Here is a 25860-nt window from a genome sequence, read left to right as displayed (position 1 = left end):
ATCAGGCCTCTCCTCCAGCCAGAAAATGGTTATAACATATGGTACACAAACTAACTACATCTAAAATAACAGGATTTCTAATGTGATACCAGTTGCTTAGTATTCATGTCACAAGTTTTAAAATGGCAAGTCAACTGTGCAATATAAGTTACATCTTCCAAGATGCCAAATATAGTCAAAATAATAAGATTTAGAAGATTCCTATGCGTCCAGTCATCCAAAAGTCCATTTTTCAGCTAGGTCGGTCAACAAAAGATTGACAAGACATGAGAAATATATATGAAGCTTCAGCATAAATCAGACAATCGAGCAAAGTACGATGTCGCAGAATAGACTAAATGTTAACGGAAAAAAGACCAAAGAGATTTACTAAATTAGCAAAAAAAAATCTATCATACCACTGAAACCTTATTTTTAAGGCAAAGAATCAAATAAGGCCAGATTATGTTCATTGCTGGAAGCACTCTGTTCTCGTCAGCTTCCTCATCTGCAGCCTCCATCCCATCTTTCAGATCATTTAGTGATAGCAACTGAACTGCTTCCCAGATTGCTGCTTTGGTTTGTTTCTCGTGCTTATAAGCTTCCTCCACTTTTGCAAGAGATACAGAAACATCCTACAAAAAAATGCCTTGCTCTAAAGTACAAACAACTGAAATCTAAGGAGAATAACAAGAAAGATTTTGTTTTACTATTTTCCAATAAGATATTTACCACTCAAGCCCCTAACAAAAGTATACATCTAATTATTTTATTTAGTTGAACAAAGAAAACATATTATGCAATGGTTTAAAACCAACACACAATTGTCAAACATAACCAATAATAATATGTAGAAGAGGGTTCACGTTTCCTACCATATCAACTGATTTTGGCACAGAAACCAAGACTTCCATTAACATTTGCTTTGTTGCAACAGCCTAACCAGTAACACCTTTTTAGGGCAGCAATTTACAGGCAGAATCTGTTAAACTGATAGTCCTAAATGACTTGCTTAAAAGTAATAAGACAACGGACTGAGACCTTGGGAATAAATGTGAAATTTTGTTCTCTGGAAAATACAACATTATTCCAGAAAGAGAAAAGGAGTGTTGAGAAAAAGACAAACCAACAAGAAGTTGCTGTCTATTTACTTTGATCATACTACTTGAAATTATGATGCAGGTTGTTGATCTGTTTTGCAATACTGTATTTTCCAGATTGCCATCATACACGACAAGATCGAAAAGCAACAGAACTATCAGGAACTAATCCAAAAAAGTCAACATTATCCCTACCCCCACATACCAAAAACCAAGCAGCATGGCCCATGCTTGGATTGTACCCATGACCCAAAGTATCCTACACCAAGGAAATTAGGACAAACTTGAAATCATACTCAGAACCAATGTTCGCCGTACTGTACCATACCGGCATTTCGACCCGGGCTCGGTACGGTATGGTACGGTGTACCGAGCGGTACACCTGATTTCACCGATTTATCCCTCCGAAAATACCTGAAAATTAAAAAAAAGTTAGGATAGGGTTTCCAAGTTACAAATAAATATAGTAATAGTATAAGAATAGCATCACATATCTTTTTCGGGCTTTGAGGTAATCTTGTTCGAGGTTCGTATTTCAGCTCGTTATAGATTGAAATATCTACAGAAAAATCAGTTGAATTGTTAGACTATTTTGTTACAATATAAACTCTAAAATTCAAATGAATTAAATAATCATATATCTAGATATACCTGATTGTTAATTCTACCACCAAAACGAACGACGGGCCTCCACGGGTGGTGGATCGGGGTCCTCGATTCGATACATATCAATATGATACGTTTGTTGGACCCAATCATGAAATTGATCACATGACATAGTGCATTGATACACCGTATGCCATTGATGCATCAATGTGGTGCTGATCGTAGATTGATCGTCAAGAATCATATTTGTCCGAGACAACTCTTGAGGCATATATTGGTGTTGTTCTGTATCATGCTGTTGCTCAGAGAAGGATGACCAACTATCACCATACTGTTGTTGCCCATATGATTCTCCATAATACGATGGCTGTGAATACGATAAGCATCTTTCTGTGTCTATATCATGTATGCTCTGTCGCATTTGTTTATATTCATCTACTGCCTTCCCCTTCCCCTTCCCCTTCCGTGCATAAACTTGACCAGTACCTTGTCGAGTTCCATGATCTGAATCTTGAGTGGCATGTGTAAAATATTGCTCCTCAGTCCATTCACCACCCTCAAGTTGTGTAGACGAGACCAACAACTGCCCGGCATCACCGCAATCATCTATCGAGGCACTGCTGTCCGTGTTGCTGTCATGTCTCTGGACCGAGCGAGAAAGAGAATGTGATTGTGAAGGTGTCTCGTCGCCCGACTCAATTCTTTCCAACGATGCAACTGATGCTCCTGCCTTCCCCTTTGCCTTTGCACATTGGGCGGACAGAGTGTGATCGTTGGATATCGGTAGTTCCTCGAGCAGTTTGACTCCTACCATGTTGTAATAGAGGGGGATTTTCTACCTGTTGGGGTTGTGCTTCTTCTTCTTCTATTGCCTCGGTGATAAAACGTGAAGGACGCTGAGGATCTCCCGCCTCATCAAGTAGAGGATCCTCTTGGTTCTCTGCTACTTCAACCCAATCTAACATTGGCTCTGAATCTTCGTTGTAGAATTGAAGGTCAATGGGATCAATATCTGGTTCCTCTGGCTCCTTATCCAACTCAGCACATCGCAATTTTAGCCGCATGTTATAATGGACATATACTAGTTTCTCTAACAGTCTGTAGGAGAGTCTGTTGCGGACCTTCGTATGAATTAATGCAAACGTTGACCAATTACGTTCGCAACCACTAGATGTTGTTGTCTGTGAAAGTACACTAACGACAACCTTCCTTAAATGTGGTGCATCGCCTTCAAATTGTAGCCACCACTCGACTGGAAAAAGATATAAATAAGATTTTATTAACATAACAAATAATTAACATTAAATATAATTGATAATCAATATGCATAACTTTTCCTTACCAGAATCCATAGTGTAACGACATGATACAGCTACAACGTCGGAGAATGAACTAACTGTTTCTCAAAATAATCGACCCTCCATAAGAGCATCGACTGCCTCGGTAGTGTTTGGCAAGAGCCGATATATAACATTTCGTAGTGTCGTTAGGAAATTATTTTGCGTTCCGAGAGCATATCGATATTGAATTACCCGGTTTAGATAATACGCTGCGAAACATAATTTTGTTAGTATGATTTTTTATTATCTAAATAATAATAAATTCAATTATTCTGAATATGAATTTACCTGCATTATGGATATCTTGATCCATATGAACTTCGGTCTGACGATCAATGATTCGTACGTATTGGTCGGCCTTAAAATCATCTTTGAATGCTTTCCTGACCTCCTCTCTTGCTGAAATCAACATATATTTATGACTTTAATACAATAAAATTGGTAGCAAACCGAGTAATTCCAGATCGAAGTATCTCACCATTTACATACTTTTGCATTAATGCGTGGACCCAATGATGATTATATATAAACTTTGTAATAGATTGTGCTCGAGCTACACATTTCTTGACCGCATTCAACTCACTAATATCCTTCAGCATTAGATCTATGCAATGAGCTCCACATGGAGTCCAAAGCAAAATTTTTCTTTTTTTCAACAATTACAAACCGGCCTTTTTGAAATTCGCTCTATTGTCGGTTATTATTTGGACAACATACTGTGGTCCAATCTCCTCTACCATAGTGTCCATCAAGCTCTCAATGTAGTTTGCATCTTGGATCTTTTCAGAAGCATTAACGGACTTATGAAACACCACTCTTCTATTGCAATAAAAAAGAAAGTTGATGATACTCATTCTTATTGGTCCTGTCCAACTGTCACACATCAATGTCACCCCATATTCGTTCCATTATCTCTTGAAGGATTTGATTCAATCCTTTAGTTTTGCCACCTCCTCATCTAAGTACACATTGTAAATCTCCTTCGGTGTTGGAGGTTGGATCCTCGTGCCAGACTTTTGAATAGAAGAGATCATGCTCTAATAATATAGACCTTAGGCTGTGTTGGCTGGAATCCTATGAAAGTTGAACCATTTTGAGATTGCCTTCCCAATATCCCGTTTTTTTTCTTTTGTGTATGCATCGTCAATCAGTGTCTGTTTCGCTGTTTGTGGGGGATAGGTTTGCGGATGACTATCAACAATATCTGGTGCGGACCTCCTGCCAATACCTCTCATAAAACCACGGAGTCCACTATACCTCATGCTACTAGTTCGGCCTAATTGAGAAGGAGTAGTTGGTTGCCTCATGCTGGTTGACCTCTGGATTCCACTACCATTGCCATGCTCTAATTGTAAGTCAGGTCGTCGATGCCTCATTGCTTCATCGACCGTATACTGATGCTCTAATGATGAACGAATCCCAGCTGTGAGATCCGGGTCGACTTCATCGCCGCAACCCTCATACTGATCATAAACTGGTAAACTGGTTCCTGTGTAGCCCTATGATATTTTTCCTCAACTCTTGCCTTCTTTTTTAATGCATCTTCCTTTGCTTGTTTAATCTTGCTTCGAAATAATTTACGGATCTCCGTTGGAACCTTCTTGCATTTGCAACATCAGGATACCCACTAGCCAAATGCATTTTCACTCGAGTTATTCCTTCACCTTTACCAATGTAGTTACAATAAATACATTGCCAATGATGACGGTTTCCATCTAGCTTTCGGGCATGAACCCATGCATCATCATGTGATTGTTCCTTTGGTGCCATGATTCTATCAAATTTAAATCAAATAAACTATAAAATATAAACATATTAAATTGATCAAATATCGATCATAAATCACTAATCACAATATTAAGTAATTTTATTAAAACATAACTAATCATATTTTATTATCATAAATATGTTACATGCATAAAAGAAGTATTAAAATCATTAGATACACTAATTACGCGATTAACATAGTTAATTTTTCACTAATTATTTCTCTTTCAACATTATAAACATGGCAAACACCTTAATAGATATTAAAGATATTGGATTCACATAAAATCGAACAAATTTTGATTAAATCATTGTTAAAAATTTAAAATAACTAATTACAGTATTAAATAACTTTAATAAAACATAATTAAACTTCTTTTACCATCATATATATGTTAAACACATAAAATAAACATTAAATATGTAATTTTAATCCAATATGATTCAAAATTCAAATTATGATAAAATTATCATTTATCTACACTAATTATATGATTAATATAGTTAATTTTTCACTAATTACTTCTCTTTCACCACTATAAACATGACAAATACCCTAATAAGTATTAAAGATATTAAATTAATATAAAATCAAACAAATTTTGATTAAATCATCATTAAAATAACTAATCCAAGCATTAAATAACTTTAATAAAATTTAATTAAACTTATTTTACTATGGTAAATATTATTCAATACTTACTATATATGAAAAACACTAATCATAATATTAAATATCTTAATTACTCTCTAATTAAAGAAAACAAATACATACCTCTTGATTAGAAAGTTCTTCCTCTTAATCTTCCTAAATTAACCTCGATTGAATTCACAAATCGTTGTTTTATAGAGTTTATAAGAGAAAAAAAATGTTTGAGAGAGAGTTTACGAGAGTATAATGAAATAGGGGAGAGAAAATTGATTTAAATAGGAGGAGAAAGGGTCAATTTGATCGTTGGAGCACTGTAGCATTGCTACAGTGTGGTAACGGTCGATTTCGACCGTTACCGCCCGATATTACCCGTATCGTCCGATATGGGCATTTTTTGGGTGTACCGCCCGTATCGGGCGATACGATTTGCTATGGCAGACCCTGCTCAGAACAGTTCATTTTCCCAATTAAACCATATAACAACATTCAGAACATGTTCTAACTTTTCATGGTTGCTACCCCAATAAAAATGGCACTTCTAGAACTGAAAGCCACAACGAAACACATGATTTAGGGAAATCATACAGTAACACCTCCAAATGGTCTACATCTTAAAATCCTTGACAAGCATATAGTTATATAAAGAACAAAGAGATGGTAAATGCAAGCCTTTCACTTAGCAAAACAATGGCTTCCCTGTTACAATAATCCAGAACAAGTCACAGAATAAACAACTATTATAGCAGAGCCAAATGAACTTTCTTCAAAAATAAACATCTAAAATAATAGATCCAAATGAAAATAAAGCTTTAAAAAACCTTCATTTGGACCTACATAATCGAAAACCTGCATGGCAATGTACATGTTCCTATTGCTTAAATAATTTCTAGTTTGTAATCATTGGATTTTAGGTAAACATAGACTTCAAAATTTGTCCAACTTTATAACCTTGCAAATGACAAGCAAACTACATTATGTAGCCAGTAATCATTCTATCCATCATTAATAGCTTGTCATTCGTAAGAAGAACCATTTGCAAAAGACACTCCATGAAAAGCAACAAGCGTATGAATGGTAGTAAAAAATTTTGAATTCACAGACTAAGCACAGGGCACTTGTAAGGTTTCACTTTAAACACAGGTAACTAAGAGGTTTCCTCACATCACAATAAATACTGAAATGGCTGAGCTTAATTTGTGTTTTCCCTTTATATAGTAGAAACTTAAATTGAGAAAGACTAAATTTAATTCTCTCTGACTGAAAGAAAGAACTGCATAATTGACCCTTCCCAGACCTGCATTAATGGGTGCCTGTGCATTGAGCTGCCTTCTGACAGTTAAACACCAAACAGTATTTGCAACAGCAGAATGAGAATTAGAAAGAGATTCATTTGGCCAAAAATGTTTTATCAACAAACATATCAAGCAAGTACCTCAATAAATGTCCAGAGACACCAGACAAGCTGATTCTTTCTGTGAAGAAACAAGTGGTGATGCAGCTTTTAAGCATGATCCAACAAGAGATCCAACAATTCTTCTGTATCTTTTCATCTCATTAAACTTAAACAATAATTCCTCCCAATATTCCAAGTGAAGACTAACATCATCAAAATTGACAGATCCAATTTCTGGTTGTCAAATTAGAACAAAAAGGCAATGGGAAATTATTCCAAATAGCACTTGCATTGAACAAAGAGAACCTTGAAAGACTACATAAAATATTCAAACACTAGATTAAAAATATCATAATAACAATATACCAATTGAAACAAAGAAATGAGAAAAAAATAGCACTGGAAGCCTGCTAAACCACAGAAGATAACTATTTAATCTGTCTCCACTTTCACATCTTCAAAGAGAACTAATTCTTTGTTTTTAGAAAAGTGTTCTTTCACTGGGGGAGTGTATAAAATTTTATGATCAAAGTGCTTAGTTTGTTAGTTAAATATGGCAATCACATGTGAAAGCAACTAAACTTCTACACTCTTAGTCATATTTCATCATGATATCAGATATACTAAATAGTACAATTTGAAATATGAGATATCTGTCTGGGCGAAGATCACAGTAATGTAGGAATTTTTAGTACAATTTTACAAATAAAAGTAATATACAGTAAAATCATTGCCGAAACTCAAAGAAATATCGAACTTTGTTCTGTTAGATACAACTTAGGAGTAACTAAATGCAAAAAACAACCCTTCCAATTATTTATTTTATGAATTTCTTAAATTAATACTCACAAAATTCAATGAAACATAATTTGGCAGATTTCATGGTCATGTGCCAATGATTCAACAGTACTAATCAAAGCCGAAACAGAAGACCAGAATCCTTATAGTACAAATCAGAATTACCTAAAGCCTGGGATTCGGTACACATGGAGAAGGAGCTACTATCCACATGATTCTCATTAATCCATTTTTTCATTATAAGAATCTTGGAGCTGACGTGTGCACTAAATATTTCTGTCTGATCTGGCAAAGAAGATGCTTCAGTTTGTGATGCCTTTGCAATTTCACCCATAGCCTAGACACAAGAATGTTAACAATCAGCAAGCTCAAAATACAAATAAGAAAATCTGCTTGTAACATCTTCAAACTTTAGGATTAAGAATGAAATAATAGAACAAGATAAAACAAGAAAGAAGAATATAATAATAGAACAAGAAAAAACAAAGATTTTTTTTCTCCAAGCAAAAGAGATTTATATTCATTATATTAAACATACAACAAAAAGGAAACATAACTCTGAAACAAGAAGAGTTAACCACAATTCTAAATACTTTGGAATGCCAACCATAGTTCTTCTTGATATAACAAGGGATAGAATGATATACATTATACAGGTCCAATAAATTTTAGTTTGCACCTATATACACCTAAAATCTTTGAACCTGCCAAAATGTTGACATCAGCTTTATGCAGATTGAAATTCTTTTTGTCAAGCAGGATAATCATATATGTTTATGTCAATGATACAGATACATATCAAATGAATTCCATCATCAGATAAGAACAAGGAAATGTGACAGCAAGATGCTGTAGAAACTAGTCTAAAATAAATCAGAACACAATTCATGTAACATGGCCACTCGTTAGTGAAACCTAGAACTTAATTCTATGTCCATGTGTAGAAGAGCTGAAATTTAAAAAGATAAAAAAAATGAAGACTGGAAAAGAAATGTTTTTACCTTCAGAAATGGAATAGTTAAATTTGGGTGTTGATGCCTACCAAGGACCTCTAACTCTGAGGATACAGCTCGCATCTGTGGCAATTGACCAAACCAATTTAGAGGAAAAAAAAGAGTATTGGCAGTAAATGATAAATAAATTGACTTTTCAAATTACTCATCTTATATATAATTTTAAGAAGAAATACACCTAAAAAGGTTAGAGACACCATTTTAAAACCCCAGCAGCAAATCAAAGGAAAGAATGAAAGAAAATAAATCAGCAGATATCAAGCAAATAAATCCACCCGTGCAGTAGAAAACAGATGAGAACAAATTGCTAAACACGCATGAGAAAAGTTCAAACATATACACCAAATTTTAGGATGTGCAATCTCCAGATTGCATCTGATAGAAAGTTACTGCACTATTAATCTCTTTAAACCAAGATTCTTGTATCCACATTTTGCTGTAAAATCCTTGATTACCACACAAGTACAACAATCCACAAGTACAAAAACAAGCCATAATATTCCAACTATTTAGGGTTGGCTTGATATTTTCTGAAACAATTGTAGTCTGACCATGCTGATTTAAGGTATTGTATCAATGGCAGTGATTTAAAAAACGCTAGGCACCAAAAGGCGCCAAGGTCCAAACACACCCAAGGTGCTAAGCGCTCGCCCGAGCGAAACGAGACGCTAAAATATAAAAATATATAATATAATTAATAAATATAATTATTTAAATAAAAATATGCTATTAAATTAAGAAAATCGGGTACAATATCACAATAAATAAATAAACCATAATAGTATATTTTTTATTTGTTAAATAAAAAAATATAGTATTAAATAAATAAAAATTAATAGTATTAAAATCAAAAGAATATATTATTAATCTAATAAATAAAAATACTATTATTGGTATACAATTAACAGTATACTGTTAATATACTGTTAACAGTATAGTGAGAAGAGTGTGAGAAGACTGAGGCCGAGGCAATGGTAGCAGTAGCGGTAGCAGGTGACAGTTATAGCTGGAGCGGGAGCGATGAGCGACGGCGATAGCGGGAGCTATGAGCGGCAGCGAGAGCAACGAGCGACAGCGAGAGCGGTGACAACCGCGACGAGCGACGACAGTAGTAGCAAGCAACGATTGTGGCAACGACGAGCAGTGATTGTGGCAGCAGCGAGTAGCGATAGTAGCGGCGAGCAGCGATAGTGGCATCGACAGCAATGAGCAGCGACAACGGAGAAGAAATCTCAATGGCAAAATCGCGAGTATTAGGGTTGAGGAAGTCAGGGAAATCACGAGAGGGAGCCTGATATAGGTGATTTAGTTGGTTTGATTGAACCAACTAAAGCACCGGAGACCAACCAGACCTAAAAATCTGGTTCGATCGCTTGGTTTAACCTAGGCGCTCGCCCGAAGCGCCCGGCGATTGGGCTCGGGTGAGCGCCCAAGCGGCGCCTCTTTGAAGCGAGGCACTCGGGCCTCGCCTCGCCTCGCTCGAGCGCCTATTGAAATCACTGATTAATGGTATTGTCTTAATCAATAAGTTCACCACATGGTCAACCACATCTGAGAATACAGTAATGCTGCTGTATTTACACTTGAAGTTTGTAACATCAAGGAATCAACAACAAATACTTGAGATTCCCAAAGTTCCAAGTATACACCACTGTAAAGTATATGATACATATTAGCCTTACTGCTAACAACATTTTAGAATTAACCACAATTATGTTTGGAAAAATAACCTTATGCTTATGTTAGGATGTGGGAGAAAATAAATATGCTACTTATCGATGTGTCTTTTTTGTCCTTATGGCTTCTTTGTAAAATAAGATGACAACATGGTATACAGAAGTCATAATATAAGGAGTCGGAGAAGTGACAAGAAAGTTAAAGAAGAATCACATCTTGGGAAAAGAGGATCATGTCTTCCATATAGTTGTTAAAAATATATATAAGATGAGATGTAAAAGTATAAAGATGATAGAACAATGTTTAATAGAATAAGCTATAACATAACAATTTATGGTATTGTCTTAGATCACTTTGTCAAACATAAAGAATTTCGTATAGAAACCAATGGATGTCTTTAAAAAAACTCTATAATGAATAAATAGATTTAACAAACAAATATACTTCAAAACAAGAGTTTGGGGAAGAATTGAGAAAGTCCACAATACATAATGTTTTCAAATCCCATACTAAACAGAATTCCATCACGAGTTTGATGAAAGTGAAACAAAAAAGGTGATGGTGTGATACCAACTTCTTCGAGAAGAAGTTTCTCACAGCGGAATCATAAACTTCATAGAAACAAATAAATTAATGGCATATAGTTCATGGATTAATTGATCAAAAGAGCTAGCAACAAACTCTAATAAGATTGTTCATTCCACTAATAGAGTTAGTTGAAAGGATAACCACAAAACTTCCCCAGCTTGGACGACATCAACTTTGAAAGAATATCATTATTTTTTGCAAAGCTAAAAGGGATAGAGCATGGAGTCTAGCTGATAATACAGTAGTAAATTTCATGACAGGAAAGGAGCTAAAATAGAATTGTCCATTCATCATCATAATGTTCCTAATACCAAAACAAATGGGTAAGAGAAGAAGATAAGGAAAATAGTGTACTAATAAATATTAAGAGATGAAAACTTCTGCTAGAACCCTACAAACTTAAATTCCGATGGTTTTATAATTTTCCAAAAAAAAGTACATATAATGAAGGTATTCTTATCATTAATTAACTCAAAATTGCATTCTAATAACACTTCAATAAATAACATAAATTATCCAAAAATACAAATATTATTATATAAAAAACCTCAAACCTAGACATGAGAGGATTTCAGATTCAGATTTAAGATTGTCAAAATAAGACTAATATGAACTCATCCTGCATCATCCACCTTACCCATTGCTTAAATTGAGTGCTCTATTACTCATGGAAGGATCTCAGCCTAAATCATGCACATACACATTTGCCACACCAAGGGTAATAATATAACCTTTTGAAGACCATAATATATGAACTATCAAGACTATTTCCTACCAAACTGGAATCAGCAACAAAACCCAACTCAAAATCAAGAAGTCCACCTCTGTAAAAGCCACTGACCTAATATTAAAAAGCAAGGCACCTAAAATTTATGTAAAACATCTATCATAATGGTTGCAGCTATGCTCTTATGAACCAAAAAATTTTCTGGCAATACCTCTCAGGAAGGAAGAATCAGAACTAAGGTGGCAAATGACAAGTTTTAGTACAAGGAGAAAGTGATTACACAGTAGAAACAAATCGATAAACAACAGAATACATTTGAAACCTGAGGGATGCAATGGATCTGAGGGCAATGTCCTGAGTTTTAGTACAAGAAAAGGTAATTATGTGATACACACAAACCAATAAGGAAATACTTATAAAAAAATTAGAAATCTATTAATGCTTCAAATATATTGTTGAAGTGGTTTGAATCACAAAAACATTAACAACCATAAATGGTTCAAGCTTGAGCCATGGAATAATGAGCCATGCCATCTACCTTTAGCAATGCAAAAGGTCATGCCATCTCATTTTGTGAGAGACAGGAACAAAATGAATTAAAAAAAATGTTTTAACTTTTTTTTCTACTGTAATTATCCTAAGTCAGCTCCAAAATGCAAATAGGCCAGAAGATTGATTTAACTTTTCCACTGACAGCAACCTCACAAACTGGACCCCTTTTGCTTCAGGTGCCAAACAGCAACATAACATCTCCAAAAAAAAAAAAGAAACAGTAGCAAAAAATAGTAATAGTCTATTTAACATGCATACCGGCTCCTCCAACAATGGCAGAATATCTCGAGCAGTACCGACATAGGACAGTATAGTAGCAAGTACATCAGGAACATGGGGATTGATATCCAAATGCCGCAACAGGTAACATAAAGAGTCAATAATATAGTCTGCATTTGCCACAACCAACTGCCCTACCTGTTCCAAATAATGTAGCATCAGTACATAAAACAAACAGCTGGTGCTTTTACAGTTTCTCTTTTTTTTGCACTCACGGTGGCATGGCCGGACGAAACAGAAAGAACATGTAGGACAGCATCTGATGCAATTCTTATCTCACTGTTAGAGCAAATCAAGTTCCTTAGAAATAAATAAAGAGAAGAGTGCAGAAATCCACTGCTTATAAAATCTTTTCCAAGAACTATGCTGAACATGCCTATTCCATCTAAGATCACCTGAACCAATGAACCATAAAAATAATCAATATCAAGGTTAGGAGAACATTCAAGAAACTGAGTCAAGAACTTAATTGGTGAAAATACATTTCCTGTTGCAGCATTATGGTGTCAAGGAAGAAATGTAATGGAAGATCTAATTCTATTTCATGTTCCAGCAGAGGTGCATTCTGATCCAATGGAATGTCCCACACTTCAGGTGACAAATATTCAAGCAAAATGCTGGCAATGGAAAGAATTGTAGCATCCCTATTATCCTTTCCCTCTCTCATATTCCAAGCTGATCCTTGGCATTTGAAAGTTGAAGACTTGTCATCATCAAATGCAAGTTTCTTTTCTTGCAAGGTTTCTTCCCTAGACTTTTTAAAGAATGTTGAATATGTATTAACTGACTGTTCTGATAATCCATATATTATCTCATTTAACATGCAAACTGCAGAACTTGTCTTGCTCAATAACTGGCCAGAACCATGATGAAAATACCAAGTTTTCCACCCTTCTTTGCCATATTCTTTCATACGAAGCTCTGATATCAACTGACGAAACTGATCTAGCAAATTATCAACAAGAACTGATAAAAACATATTGCTCTCGTGTCCTAAGAATAAGACAAAAAATAATAATTAAAAACAAAACTTCTATCAGGAAGAAAAGTTCTTAACTTAATACAACAAATCATTAGAAAACTAATGAACAAAGACTGAAAACCTAACTATTAACTGATATTATGGACAGCCCCACAAGTCTAAGTACTCCAGCAAGAGTTGGGTATAGTTTCTGACTGCCAGCAATACCAAACCAAGGAGGCATGTGAGGAAACTCCAAAACACTACTTACATATTCTGAAGGACTTTGCAAATCCTCATCTTGCAAAATAGAAATTTTGGAAACAACAGGAAAAGTGGCATCCTTAGTAAGATTTCTAGGAGAACTCAAGATATTGCCAGCTTTCAGCTCAGCAATGGAAAGCAAGTATCCAGTTGAAAGCGGTTTTGACAAAATTAGGTTATTCATGGAACCAGCAAACCGTGAATTATGACTGAAGCATAATCCAAAACACTCCAAAAAACATGATGCATTGACCTGCCAATACCAATAAGTTCAAATCCCAGAAACCAATTTGCAATCCTTATAAATGTGGCAAATAAAGTAACATATATGATCAGGGAAGAATAAAGTAGAAATCAGCTACTCTCTGTAAGATAAGAAAAGAAACCAACAAGTAGCTAAAATAAGTTCATCATATGACAGAAACCCATAAATCACAGAAAATAAGGCTATGAAAGGTGAGTCAAATCAGATTAAATCATTTGTAAGAAATAAAAAATTAACTAAAAACATGTTCACTAAATGACAAAAGCTAGTAAATCACAAAATTAAGGCTTTAAAAAAATACATAAATTGGATAAATCCAATTTGGAAATGTAAAATACTGTCAATTTAATTGGTTGCAAAAGATTTTGAACAGGATATGTGAAGCAAAACCATAACCCTTGAATTTTATTTCTTTCCTCTCTAGAGAAATTATCATTTATAATTGTTACCTTGGCACAAACTAAATTGCATTTTACTTTTCTTGTTCCACCAAGTTAGCTTCATAGATAATGTACTTGTTTGAGTACACTAATAAGGAGGGCTGTTGCTGTTGCTTCCGTTTTGCCAATAAACTATATTCTTGGCTGCAGTCCCGCTTTAATTTTCTTTTGACCATTTTTTGTTATTTAGGTCTATTTTCTTTAATCATCTTATTTATGTTCTAGCTTAGGGTTTGTCATGTCGACCTATACAGCCCAGTATGGGCAGTGTGTACTGGTCTGATAGGATACCGATATGTGGATCACCCTCTGTCGGGCGATATCATCACATGACCTCATATATGGCGATATGGGATTTGTACCAAGGTCTGCCGTACCGGACCATACCGCCCTGTACGGGCGGTACGTGCAGGTCCGACAGGCCAGCGGTACGCGGACCGCCCTGTACCGTACCGAGCACTGTAGCACTGTAGCAGTGCTCGATACAGCTGGGTGTACCGAGCGGTATACCGTACCATACCGGTATCGAGTCCGGGTCGAAACACCGATACGGTACGGTATGGTAGACCTTGATTTGTACCGGACGATAACGATCAAAATCGAACCATTACCAACCTGTACAAGTCGATAACAGTCGGATTTAAATCGTTATCGATCAAGGGCTGAGATTGGCCTAATTCAAACGGTCAAATTGACTGTTTGAAAATAGGCAAAATATTGGGAAGGCAATTGCAAAATGGTTCAACTTCTACACGATTCTAACAAGCACACCCTAAGGTCTATATTATCAGAGCATAGTCTCTTCTACTAAAAAGTCTGGCACGGGGATCCAGCATCCAACACTGAAACAGATCCACAGTGTGTATTTAGATGAGGAGGTGGCAGAACTGAATGATTGGATCAAATCCTTTAAGAGGCAATGGGACGAATATGGGGTAACATTGATGTATGACAGTTGGACAGGGCCAACAAGAATAAGTGTCATCAATTTTCTTGTTTATTGCAATAGACGAGTGGTTTTTCATAAGTCAGTTAATACTTTCGACAAGTATCATCATAGTAGACGAAATCGAACCATAGTACATTATTTAGATAATCATCGATAATGGAGCTAATTTCAAGAAGATCGATTTATAATAGATGGAAAAAAGAAAAACATTGTTTTGAACTCCATATGCAGTTCATTGTATGGATTTAATGTTGAAGGATATTGGCGAGCTACCATTGGTCAACAAGCGAGTAGCTCGAGCATAGTCGATCACAAAGTTTATATATATCATCATTGGGTCCACTCTTTAATGCAAAAGTATATAAATGGTGAGATACTCAGACCTGTAGTCACTCGGTTTACTATAAATTTCATTGCTTTAAAGTCAATACAATAAAAGAGGCAGGGCCTAACATGAATGGTCCGATTCCAAGTATTCGAGATCGGGCTATGGAAAAAAGATAGAAAAAACTATTCTTTCTTTTAGATTTTGGGATATCATGAATGAAATCATAAAAGGTGTGGAACCACTTTACATTGTTCTCCGTAAGATAGATATGGACACGTATCCACAAATGTTTTATCTTAGACATATGTTGATTACAGCAAGAGAGAAGGTCAAGAAAGCATTTAAAGATGATTTTAAGGCCAACCAATACTTACAGATCATTGATCACAGAACTGAAGTTCACATGGACCAAGATATCCATAATGCAATTAAATTCATATTCAATGTAATTTAATTCATTATTTTTTAATATTTAAAAAATTCTCACTAACAAAATTATGTCTTGTAGCATATAATCTAAATCCAACCATTCAATTTCGATGTAGTCTTAGAATACGATCATATTTATTATCGACACTAAGAAATATTATATATTGACTCTTATCAAACACTATCAATGCTATTATGAAAAGCTAATTATTCTAAGAAACAATTGGCTCATTCTCCAACGTTGTAGCTATATCATGTCGTTATAATATAGATCCTGATGAGAAAAAATTACACACATATTGATTATAAACTATATTTGATATTAATTATCTATTATGTTAATAAAGTCTTATTTGCATCTTTTTGCAATCAAGTGGTCGTTGCATTTTAGAGGGGATGTACCAAATTTAAGGAAGATTGTCATCCGTGTCCTTTCGTAGATGACAACATCCAGTGATTACAAACGTAATTGGTCAACGTTTGTATTGATTCACATGAAGGACTGCAACAAACTATCGTATAGGCGGTTGGAGAAACTAGTATATGTCTACTATAACATGCAGCTATGGTTGCGATGTGCCGAGCTGAACAAGGAGCCAAAGGAAACAAAGATTAATCCCATCAACCTCCAATTATATAACAAAGATTAAGAGCCGATTCTAGAGTGGGTCGAAGCAACGAAGAACCAAGAGGATCTTCTACTTGATGAGACGGGAGATCCTCAACATCCTTCGCATTTTATTGAGGCAATAGGAAAAGAGGAAGCACATCCCAACCCAAGGAAGATCCCCCTCAATCAGAACATGGCGGAAGGAGCCGGACATCATTGAGTTAGACTACTCTAGGAACTAAAAACACCCGACTATTGTAGTTATCCGTCCAACGTACAAAGACAAAGGCAAAGAGTAAGGCAACAACATCAGTTACACCGTTGGAAAGAAACGAGTTGGGCGACAACTGACAAGACACCTTTGCAATCGTATTTAACAAACCCGCTCGATCTAGAGACATAGTAGTGACTTGGACAGTAGTGCCTCGATCGATGATGGAGACACGGGAAGTCAATGGTCCCGTCTACACAATTTGATGGTGGTGCATGGACCGAGTAGTATTTTACACATGCCACCCAAGATTGAGATTTTGGAGCTTGACAAGATATTGATCAAGTTTATGCATGGAAAGGAAAGGGTAAGACAATGGATAATTTTGAACATATGCAATAAAGCCTACATAAAGTGAAGCTCATCATATTCACAACCGTCGTATTATGGAGAATCTTACGGCCAACAACAGTATGATAGTTGGTCATATTTCTCCGAGCAACAGTATGTAGATCAACCTTACGATATGAAGCAGCAGATCAGTAGTGAAAGTAGAAGTTGACATTCTCTATGCTCCGCACAAAATACATGGCACATTCGTCTTTGCCACAGGAGCCGTCTCGGACACGTGGTTCACGATAATTAAATTACGACCATCACCACATTGATGCACCAATGACATCCAGTGTATCAATACACTATGTCATGAGATAAATTTTAGGATTAGATCCTACAAACATATCATAATGATATCCAAAGGCAATGAATCAAGAACCTCGATCCATTGTCTGTGAACTCTCGTCGTTTTTTTTGGTGGTAGAACTAGATATATCCATCAATTATTTACTTAATTAATTTGAATCTTAAAATTTAAGTTATTTAAAAAATAATTTAATAATTCAAATCATTTCTTTATAGATAGTTCAATATTAAAGAAAGGACGATCCGCAATGTCCCATAAAGCTACTCCTCAAAGCTCAAAAAAGATTATTTTTGCTATTCTTTCCTAATTTACATTATTTTTGCTAAAATTATACTAAATTTATTTCCAACTTAAAAACCCTAATATAATTTTTTTTTATTTTTTCGATACTTTTAAAACTATTTTCGATGATTTTGGGCATATCGTCGGTACGCCTCGGTACGTACTGAACCAACGTATGGTCAGTACACTAGTACGGACCGAAATTGTAAACCTTGTTCTAGCCAAAAACTATATTACCTCAAAAATACATTTACCTAACTGTTTTCTCTATTTATTCTTAATTGATCTTTGACTAAAAACAAAGTTATGATTTAAAAAACACTAGGCGCCAAGGTCCAAAAACACTGGAGGTGCTAGGCGCTTGACTGAGTGAAGCGAGACGCTAAAATATAAAAATATATAATATAATTAAAAAATATAATTATTTAAATAAAATATATGATATTAAATTTAAAAAAATACAAAATGATAATATAACATTAACAAAAAATCTCAAAATTCAAAAAAATAACAATAATTTTAAATAAATAAAAATTAGCAGTACTAAAATCAAAATAATATATTATTAATTTAATAAATAAAAAAAAATTGTTATTAGTATACAGTTAACGGTATACTGTTAATATACTATTAACAATATACTATCGAGTCGATGTGAGAAGAGGTAGCAACGAGCAACGGCAACAGGAGTGAGAGAGGCAAGCAGCGATAGTGGCAGTGGCAGTGAGAAGCGACAGCGGGAGCGGCGAGCGACGACAGTGGCAGCGACATCAGTACTAGCGAGCAGCAGGAGCGGGAGCAAGAACGACGAGTGGTGATAGTGGCAATGACAGTGACAACGGGATCGACGAGTGGTGATAGTGGCAGCGGGAGCGACAACGACGAGCAGGGTTAGGGTTAGGAAGTAACGAGAGGAAGGCTGATATCGGTACTTTAGTTGGTTCGATTGAACCAACTAAGCATCGGAGACCGAACCAGACCTAAAACGCTAGTTCGATCGCTTGGTTGAACTTGGGTGCTCACCCGAAGCGCCCAATGCCTGGGCTCGGGCGAGCGCCCAAGCGACGCCTCTTTGAAGTGCGTCGCCTGGAAATGAAGCGAGGCGCTCGGGCCTCGCCTCGTCTCGCCTCGCTTGAGCGCTTAGGCGAGCACCCGAGCGCCTATTGAAATCATTGAAACAAAGGGCTAGAGAATTCATTTATATCTCACAAACAACAAATTAACAATTGAAAGTCTCACTAATAAAAGATAAGCTACAAACCATTTGTAGAAATGGGTTAAATTACCTTCATAAGGCTGAAACAAGAATATTTGCCCTCTCTTTCGAGTTCATTATTAACCATGAAAAGGAAATAAAAACATTAGAAAGAAAAAGGTAATAGATACATATAACACACTGTTTAGTAGTTAAATAGCACTGTATGTCATGTAAATAAAAGAAAATTTTATTATAAGAATAAATACATGCAAAGGATTTTGAAGTTAAAAACACAAATAAGAAGGTCCCAATACACTACAGAAAATACATAATACATTCTCTGGGAACAAAAAATTGTGAACATCTATACTTACAGGAGACTGAAGGTAATTTACTAAAAGGTCCGGACCTGCATAATAGACTAGAGAAAGTAGTTTCTGAGCATGTGACAAAGCAATTGTCTCATCACTTCCAAGAAGCACACATGGAAGCGCTTTGATGAGGCTGCCAACAAGTGGAAAAAGTAAGATTCACTGCAGCAGCACAAAAATTATCTATTTTCTTAACTAACTAATAAGAGAACAAACCTGGTAAATATATCAGAAATTTCATTTTTGGTTATAAATTTCTCACCCAAAACAAATAAAGATTTGAGGGATTCCTGTGCTACCATGGACACAACATCTGCATCGTCACAAACCAGCACACACAAACACTACTGCAATTATTATATACAAGAAAAGGAATTTGCAATAAAATTGAACCCAAACTACCATGTCAACAGGAGACAAACCTGCACATACTATTATTCTAATGCTCCTGTCAACTAAACTATAACTTAAATGAAATTATGAACCATAAAAGTTAACATTATTGCACGTAAGTTTAATGGCAGTGCTAATATAATGCAGGAGTAGCATAACAAAGTTAACAGGAGACAAACCTGCACATACTATTATTCTAATGCTACTGTCAACTAAACTATCACTTAAATGAAATTATGAACCATAAAAGTTAACATGATTGCACATAAGTTTAATGGCAGTGCTAACATAATTAAGGATCCAAGAGAAGTATAGAACAAGATCATCAAAGAAATTGTTAAAATTGAACCACCGAATTTTACTCGTAATCACTATTAACAACAATATAATTCATGACATTGTACAGTTTAAGCATTCATAAAATAGCCACAAAAGAAAGGACAGCAGTTAGATTTTCAAAATAATCAATCTAGTAAATTAATAATATATATATAAGAATTAAAAGTCAATACTGAACCAAGTCATAATAAGAAAAGTTTTAGTTGAGAGAAACCATTATGCCTCTGCTCCATAATAATAGATCACAAACAACAACTGAACCTAAGACAGTATACTCACCAAAAGCATTAATTTGCTTCTTTGCAAAGTGCATCTGCAATTCAACAGAAGCCCCTGTATGCCATCTACAAGTGCTTTTCTGACCTTTTCTGCAGAATGAATACAAAGCTGAAAATGACAATGAACCACTTATTGTCACAGACGAGACGAACGGATCCCATTACCAATGAAACCTCGAAGAAAACAACAAAATAAACAAATAATAGGGAGGATGATAATACATACATGTGGAAATGCAGCAGACATTAATTTATCAACATTAGAAGAAGTTTCATCAATCCACTCCTTGGAACGATGTACGAATAAATTTCTTTTGCCATTGCTATGATCAACTATCTTTCGTTTATGATCATCGTTGATAGCTTGATTAAACGAATCTCCAATCATATTTGCTGACTGAACATGACCATTTAAAGGTAAACTACGAAGAGCCTCTAGGACAGATTGGGTAGATTTATTTTCCATGGGTAAAAGTGATCCAATATCATTTACAGGCATCTCAAGGGAGTGAAGATTTGCCTTATCATCTAAAACAATAATCAAGAACTCAATCAAACCACAAATAGTCTGCTCGATGGCTACAGAGCTTCCAGCAGCACCACTAATCATATTTTTTGATACATATAAGGCCTTTGCAAAACGGCTTACAACGCCCAGTAGAAAGAAGGCAAGTGCATCAGCAGTACCAACCTAAGGTATCGATCAACATAAACAACACAAACAACATCAAGGATTACAGTTCCACAATGAGAATATGCAGAACAGTTATGATGTTGGAGACAATTAATTAAAGGTTTCCCAAAAAGAGCAAGGCCAGATCAATCATGTACCTAACTTGCTTTCACCATATTAAAATAACCTCATAGACGAGAAACATAAACATAAGAAATAAAGAAAAGTGAACTAGTGCACACAGCTCATGCCAGTGTTAGGTCTAGAGAGTACCAATGTATGACTAAAAAGTTCAACATAACAATAAGAAATATCATGCTTAAAAATTTAAAGAATGACCACAGAGAGCAAAAATATGTTTGCATACAATATATTTTATATATTTAACTAATACCAACAGATTATTTGAAAATATCTAGAAACAAGTCAATTCAAACACCAGCATGAAATGACATATCAATTTCAAGTTCTTGTAACCGAAAAAATGATCACCAAATAGCTTTTTGACATTTTGCCCCAATGAAAAGAACTAGCTACTTTTGTGCAGTGGCGACAGCATGCATAGATAGGTAAACCCCAATATGCAATAAATAAGAGATGAGTCTGCTGAATTTGGTAATTGGTTCCAAAACGATTACTGTTGCACAAAATATGATTAAAAAGATACATCATACACAAGAAAAAAAATGGTATTCCACTCAGTAACACATAAATTCAACTAGTACAATTATTACTACAAATTAAAAAAAGGTGTAGATGAAAAAATAAACTACTTGACAGCACCTCTCAAGTAAAATCTTTCAAATTCCTGACATAAAGTGGTCAAGACTCAAAAATCCCCCCTAATGAGGAACTATGACATGATTCCAACAACACTAACCAACGGAATAAGTACAGTTATTGAAGAGATGTGTATGATCAATTAAGCTACAACATTCCAGCCTCTTAGAACTCATTGAATGTCCACTAAAATCAGGGTATTTCAGATAGATTTTGTGAAAAGAGATAGACTCATGTTGGCACTTTTCAGTTGCTTCAAATATAGAAATATATACTCTTCAAAATTCAAATAACTCAAAGTCAGACTTCAAGCGATTTAGACTCATGTTGGCACTTTTCGCTTTATTGCTACCAACGTTGCCAAACAAGAGCTATCCTCCAATAAGGGTAGGTCTCACATGCTAAGAAGGCCCAAATTGACCAGACCTGCCCACTTATGCCTAATAAATGATTAATCCTTAACTGACTTAACCAGTTCAAACCATTTTTCATATTTTAGAGCCTGATGTGAAAAATAAAAGAAGGTAAAAGCTATTGAGATAAGAAACTATATATGGAAGGTTTTCTGATTTCTAATAGTTGCACATGCAATCCAAAAGATTCCATAAGCATGTGATGATCAAATTAAGTAAAACATGATAAAAAAAATGAATTTTTCTCTGAGTAGTTTTAATAAATTTTAAAGAAGACTAAGAGCAACATGAATAATTGGAGCACAAGTTACAGATCCAAGTTCAGGTAACAATTTATCACTATAGTCAGGGACGTCTTGCTGCATCAGGGATGATCAGAAACAGCTACAGGAACTATGGCAAACTCCCATAAGGTGCAGTTTTGGCCTTCCCAACCATTAATCACACCTAAGATCACTATAGTCAGCAGCAGCAGTTAATGTTATTTGTGCGGCAATCGATCAGAGTATGCAATGAGCAGGGTTTATAAGAAAGATCCTGCTCACTTCGCTTACGAAATATTGATGAGGGAATGGACCATTTTTTTCATTTAATGACTAACACGTTCCTTTTTTTCCTTTTATTAACATGTTCCTCTGTTTTGCTAACATGCTCTTCAAGGGCTTGCTTCTTGTTGCAATCTCATCTAAGTAGGTTACAACAACTTGCTATGTAAGAAACATTAAATAAAAAATAATCCAAAGCAGCTGTTAATAAAATTTGAGGGAGGGGAGCACCAGACCACCTAATTTTAGCTAATCATGGCATTGACGGAAGGTGTAAGAGAAGTTGAGATATCTTATAGTTATATGGTAAACAGTCAATGACTCCACTAAACATATCATCATAGTTCTATCCATTTATATCAAGACTCCTGTTTAAGCAGGCTGATAAGCTACCTCCAAGGCAACAGAACAAGCATCTGTCCTCCAAAAGTAACACATACAAGGTAAATTGAAGAGCTTATATCCAAACCCAGTCCAGGTGAGTACCTGGGCAAGTGCCCACATGGGTGCCCAAGATATCTTTTGAAGCAATGTCTGACAAACTTTGTATAGTTTTAACAATGCAATACATGCCTCTACATGTATCCAACTCAAAAGTGTCAAATTTAAAACAGTTCATATGTCAAACAAAACCATCGTAACTTATGTTTCATATTCCACAAAGTCTACACTCTACAGCAACACCTAGGTCTTCTCAAACCTGAGCCTTGAGAGGTTGTGAAAACTTCATAATTAAGTATACAACGTGTGACAAAGAATTTATATATGTGAACATATATCACTTGAATATCACTTGTAGGATATTATAGGAGATCAATATTCATGATACCTTGGCAACAAGGACTCGAAGGGTCAGAAATGCCTCTTTCCGGAGATTTGCACTTCCACGGTGTCCTCTCAGTGCCTCAAGTTCAGCAGCCTTTAAGAGAACAAGAGAAATTATTTTGGACATTTATTTACATCAAAATAACTAAAACAAACAGCTCCGGAGAGTGACACAGATAAGTAACTGAAATTAGACTACCAAAACAATGCAACAATAAAATAAAATGAGTAAAAACAAAGCACGTACGACTTACTTGGAGAAGTGATAGCCAATGCCCTACTGCAGCTGAAGCATTTTGAGATTGGAGAAATGCTAGCAAACATTCTAGTGATTCTACACAATCCCTTGAGAGAGTATTATCATGCACAAAAGCACCATCAATAGATTTGGATGTAGGCATGATAACCCTTTGTTTGCATGAACACGAACTAACAGAGCAAGGTTGTAAATTGAGAAGCAACGCCCTAAAGCATCTTATTATTCCTTAACGAAATTCTTCCGATGCCACAGAATGTGAAAGCATAGCTCCAGTGGTAATTTTCTTCAGCACCACAACCATCTGAAACATTACATTTTTAGGTTATTTCAATTCAAATTTTAACGGAACTAACAACACTAACATCAAGTTGCAAAGCTGAAAAAGATTGGTGTGTATAGTTTTGGTGGTCACAACCATTTGGTTCATTCAATTTAAAAAATATGAAAGCTACATAATGGTCCAATGCAAATTAGCTATAAGAAAAGAATTTTCAAAAGAAATGTATGCCTAATTGCTAGATTACAAATTTATAGGGGCATAAATTGCATGAAAACAAAAAAATAAAACAAAAGGAGTCTATGTATGCAACTAAGAACAAAAGATGAAAATATAGAAAGAATGTTTCATGGTTTAAACAGCAATCCCCCGTTATGTCTACGCATCATATTTAACCTCTTGATATTTCCCGTCAATTTACAGATTGTGGTCGGTCCTATCATCAAGATAAACTAAAAGGTAAAAAGCCAACAATCATCAAGAAGCAAAGAACTGATTCACAGACCCAAGATGGCATTTCTTTAAAAGTTCTTCTAGGCACATTAGCATCCCTTCTGCCACAGAATCACTGATCGCATGCCCACCTAATGAGGCACCGCCATTCCCAAAACCCCCATCCGAGTCAGCCTTCTTCTCTTCTCAACACTGCACGGCGGCATCCAGCAAAAGGAGAAAAGGGAACGAGGTATAACTGGGCAAACAATAGAAAACAACCCAATCAAATAAGCCACCAAGAAGAACATCAAACTCCGACCCAAGTTCTTGGACCAAAAAGTCAAAACACTAGAGACAAGGGCGCACTGAGTCAAAAGAGGGACAAGCTGTCGGGGATGTGAGGAGAGAGCGTACTCGAGAGAGGGCTGCAAGGCGGCGGCGGGAGCGCTTCGGAGGAAGTCGGCCATCTCGGCAAGGAAGGAGGCATCCTTCTTAGGGTTGCGACGGAGGTCGAGGAGGTCGAGGTAGTAAGGCGAGAGAAGACGAGCATTAGGATTTCCTCCGAGGGGGGTTTCTTCGTCCCTACATTCCAGGGTGGTCGCATTCCCGGCCACAGGGGTTTTCTGGGTTCGAGAGACGTTCTGGAGAATTCTAAATGAAGCGAGCGTATTCAGTAGAAGGACTCTCACCCAGTTATTGGGCTTGAGATACCGATTGAATAGGCCGAACAAAAGCCCAGTAATGGGAGAAGGCTTCCGGCTTGATTTTGATCAAAAGAGTTTATCTTATAAGAGATCGATTAGGGTTTAGGGTTTAGGGTTTAGGGTTTTTAGGGTTTAGGGTTTAGGGTTTAGGGTTTTAGGGTTTAGGGTTTAGGGTATAGGGTTTAGGGATTAGGGTTTTAGGGTTTAGGGTTTAGTGTTTAGGGTTTAGGGTTTATGGTTTAGGGTTTAGGGTTTAGGGTTTTGGGTTTAGGGTTTAGGGTTTAGGGTTAAGGGTTTAGGGTTTAGGGTTTAGGGTTTAGGGTTTAGGGTTTAGGGTTTTTATGGTTTAGGGTTTAGGGTTTAGGGTTTTTAGGGTTTAGGGTTTAGGGTTTAGGGTTAAGGGTTAAGGGTTAAGGGTTTAGGGTTTAGGGTTTAGAGTTTAGGGTTTAGGGTTTAG

General features: G+C 35.8%; 1 protein-coding gene across 19 annotated transcripts in view; it reads right to left on the bottom strand.

Moving 5' to 3' along the window:
* LOC135596696 (uncharacterized) overlaps positions 1–25346 on the bottom strand; it is a 30685-nt gene extending 5339 nt beyond the window's left edge. Inside the window, exons 1-15 of one of the 19 annotated variants that reach the window (XM_065088762.1) lie at positions 25114–25346; positions 24770–24955; positions 23983–24288; positions 23733–23822; positions 20719–21183; positions 20494–20601; positions 19699–19829; positions 19486–19615; positions 12954–13464; positions 12687–12866; positions 12451–12609; positions 8637–8711; positions 7801–7972; positions 6877–7071; positions 399–614 (exon numbers count right to left, since the gene is read on the bottom strand). In XM_065088762.1, the coding sequence (XP_064944834.1) occupies positions 19827–19829; positions 20494–20601; positions 20719–21183; positions 23733–23822; positions 23983–24129 (813 nt within the window). In that variant the 5' untranslated portion in view covers positions 24130–24288; positions 24770–24955; positions 25114–25346 and the 3' untranslated portion in view covers positions 399–614; positions 6877–7071; positions 7801–7972; ... (4 more) ...; positions 19486–19615; positions 19699–19826. The other 18 variants (XM_065088760.1, XM_065088761.1, XM_065088756.1 and 15 more) reach the window with 18 other exon arrangements.
* Positions 25347–25860: the final 514 nt, after the last annotated feature.

This window comes from Musa acuminata, chromosome BXJ1-11 (genome assembly GCF_036884655.1).
Source record: "Musa acuminata AAA Group cultivar baxijiao chromosome BXJ1-11, Cavendish_Baxijiao_AAA, whole genome shotgun sequence".
In the NCBI taxonomy this organism is placed as follows: domain Eukaryota; kingdom Viridiplantae; phylum Streptophyta; class Magnoliopsida; order Zingiberales; family Musaceae; genus Musa; species Musa acuminata.
The sequence above is the reverse complement of the archived record's forward strand: the minus strand, read 5'-3'. Positions and strand labels throughout refer to the sequence as shown.